Source organism: Aotus nancymaae, unplaced genomic scaffold, assembly GCF_030222135.1.
Source record: "Aotus nancymaae isolate 86718 unplaced genomic scaffold, 86718_ANA_hifiasm-v0.15.2.pri h1tg000022l_1, whole genome shotgun sequence".
Taxonomy (NCBI): Eukaryota; Metazoa; Chordata; class Mammalia; order Primates; family Aotidae; genus Aotus; species Aotus nancymaae.
Genome location: NW_026988435.1, coordinates 14,426,685 through 14,428,975, shown reverse-complemented (window position 1 = coordinate 14,428,975; position 2,291 = coordinate 14,426,685). Strand labels below are relative to the sequence as shown.

Here is a 2,291-nt window from a genome sequence, read left to right as displayed (position 1 = left end):
ATAAATAGATATCTTGAAATATCCAAAGCTTTAGCTGAATTTTAAGTTAATGTCAAACTATCTACAACTGTATATTTGCAGAGACAAGGTTTAGAATCATATAACTTTAAGCCTAAAATGTACTATAGCGGTAATCTGATCCAGCCCCTTTTTATTAAGGTGGAAACTGAAGTGTACCGGAATTAAGTGGCATGCCTGTTGCTTCACAGAAATCAAAAAGGCATCAAATCCTAGGTCATCGACTGGCAAGTAAGGAAGCACTACTAACATGGCTTTCTGTAAAGGGATATAAAGCTCACCAGAAGAGGAGTTAGCATGTGTGTATCGATCTTGTTGAAGGCTTTTTCCGAGAGGTTGAGCGTTTTGCACAATGTCGGAAATGGCCGAGCTGTCCGAGCTGTATGAAGAGAGCAGTGACCTGCAGATGGATGTGATGCCTGGCGAGGGTGACCTTCCGCAGATGGAGGTAGGCAGCGGGAGCCGGGAGCTATCCTTGCGTCCCTCCTGCAACGGGGCCCCGCCACAGCTAGAGGAGGAAGGCCCAATGGAGGAGGAGGAGGCCCAGCCAATGGCGGCGCCAGAGGGGAAGCGGAGCCTTGCTAACGGGCCCAACGCTGGGGAGCAGCCAGGCCTGGTGGCGGGCGCAGACTTCGAGAGCGAGGACAAGGGCGAGGAATTTGGTGACTGCGAGGACGACTACGACTATCCGGAAGAGGAGCAGCTTAGTGGTGCCGGCTACTGAGTATCAGCCGCTCTTGAAGAAGCCAACAAGATGTTTCTGAGAACAACCAGAGCAAGAGAAGCAGCCCTGGATGGCGGGTTTCAGATGCACTATGAGAAGACCCCGTTTGATCAGTTAGCTTTCATCGAAGAGCTTTTTCCCTGATGGTTGTCAATCGTCTGACCGAAGAACTCGGCTGTGATGAGATTACTGATAGAGAGTAGTTACATGCTGTTAAAAGAGGAGGAAACTACTTGAGGAGGGACCCAATTTTCCGCATTCTTTTGGGTTCATTCCAAATAGTTCTGTGTCATTGAAAAACTTGACCTTCAAAAAAATGTGTTTTTCAGAATAGACGACAATAGGATAGTGACTGCACACTTGTGAAAAAAGAAGAGAATCATTAAAGAAAAAAATGTTTAGACTGTTGAAGTCTGTTCTCAAGAATGTCCTAAAACACCAATGGCTTTGACTTTGTTATTGATTCAGATTATTTTCCTTGCATTGGGAAAAATATCTTTCATATTTGTTTTGCTGTAAAGATGGTTTTGCAAGAATAAGTCATGACCAAGACAAACCCAAGACAAGAGCCCACTGATACTAATTATATGAGAAAAAAATGTATCCAACTAGGGCACATATCTTTTGAGTTATTTGGACTGAAAGCTTAAGAAAACTTGGAAAATTCTATTTTGTGATTTATTCAAGCCGTAGTTATCAAAGGCTAAATTTTCAGTGTAAGATAGATGGAGTAGTCTTCATTATCCCAAAAGGATGAGTAAACTCGAATATATATCACGTGTATATGTCTTAAGATGTGTTTCCAAAAGCATCTGAAATTTTGTTTGTACACATATCTTGATCATTTATAAAGCCACTGTGATCTATAAATCAAGAAAATCCATTGTCATAACCATTTTTAAAAGTCAAAAATTAAGACATCCTTAATTAAAAAGTTTCAAATCTAGACATTGTGTGTGAATGTACAAAGAAAAACCATTTCTAACGCTGTTATATACTAGATAAATTTTGTGTTGCTTGCTGTTTTAACTTGGGTGAAAGACTTTCGTTGAACTTCATATTGTAAGAACTGTTAATAAAAGTTGTCAAGTAAAAAGCCTTATATCTAAAAAAAAAAAAAAAAAAAAGTGTGTATCACCAAGAACAGGGTATGTTTCAGATCTTAATTGATAGCAAATACATAATTTAATAGGATTACAAGTAAGTAAATCTAAATATTTATGATAAAGAAATGTTATCTCTACCTACCTACCTTCCTCTTTTAATTTTTTTCTTTCTTTTCTTAAAAATCATGGATTGTACTTATAATTGCAACCCAGCTTAAGTCTGGGACATAGTTACCAAGATGGCAACTGCATTCCCAGACTCTATAACTATGAAATGCAATGCTATAATTCTGTTGGATCTCAAGGAGAATGAATGAGAGTGCTGTGTGCAGCTTCCTCACTAACTCCTCGTTGACAAAGCCCCTTGCTCCCTTGTCTTGGGCTTGCTTTTTGTCCTCCTCCTTTTTAGCTGAAAATGGCAGTGATCTGAAAGCAAGTTGTGG

At 39.8% G+C, this 2,291-nt stretch overlaps 1 protein-coding gene across 1 annotated transcript; it reads left to right on the top strand.

Annotated features, from left to right (window-relative positions):
• The first annotated feature begins 337 nt into the window (after positions 1-337).
• On the top strand, positions 338-1,769 carry LOC105705544 (EP300-interacting inhibitor of differentiation 1). Its single transcript, XM_012435462.3, is given in 2 exon segments — positions 338-872; positions 875-1,769. Coding segments are annotated over 2 exon segments (573 nt in total). The 5' UTR covers positions 338-370; the 3' UTR covers positions 946-1,769.
• The last annotated feature ends 522 nt before the right edge of the window (positions 1,770-2,291 follow it).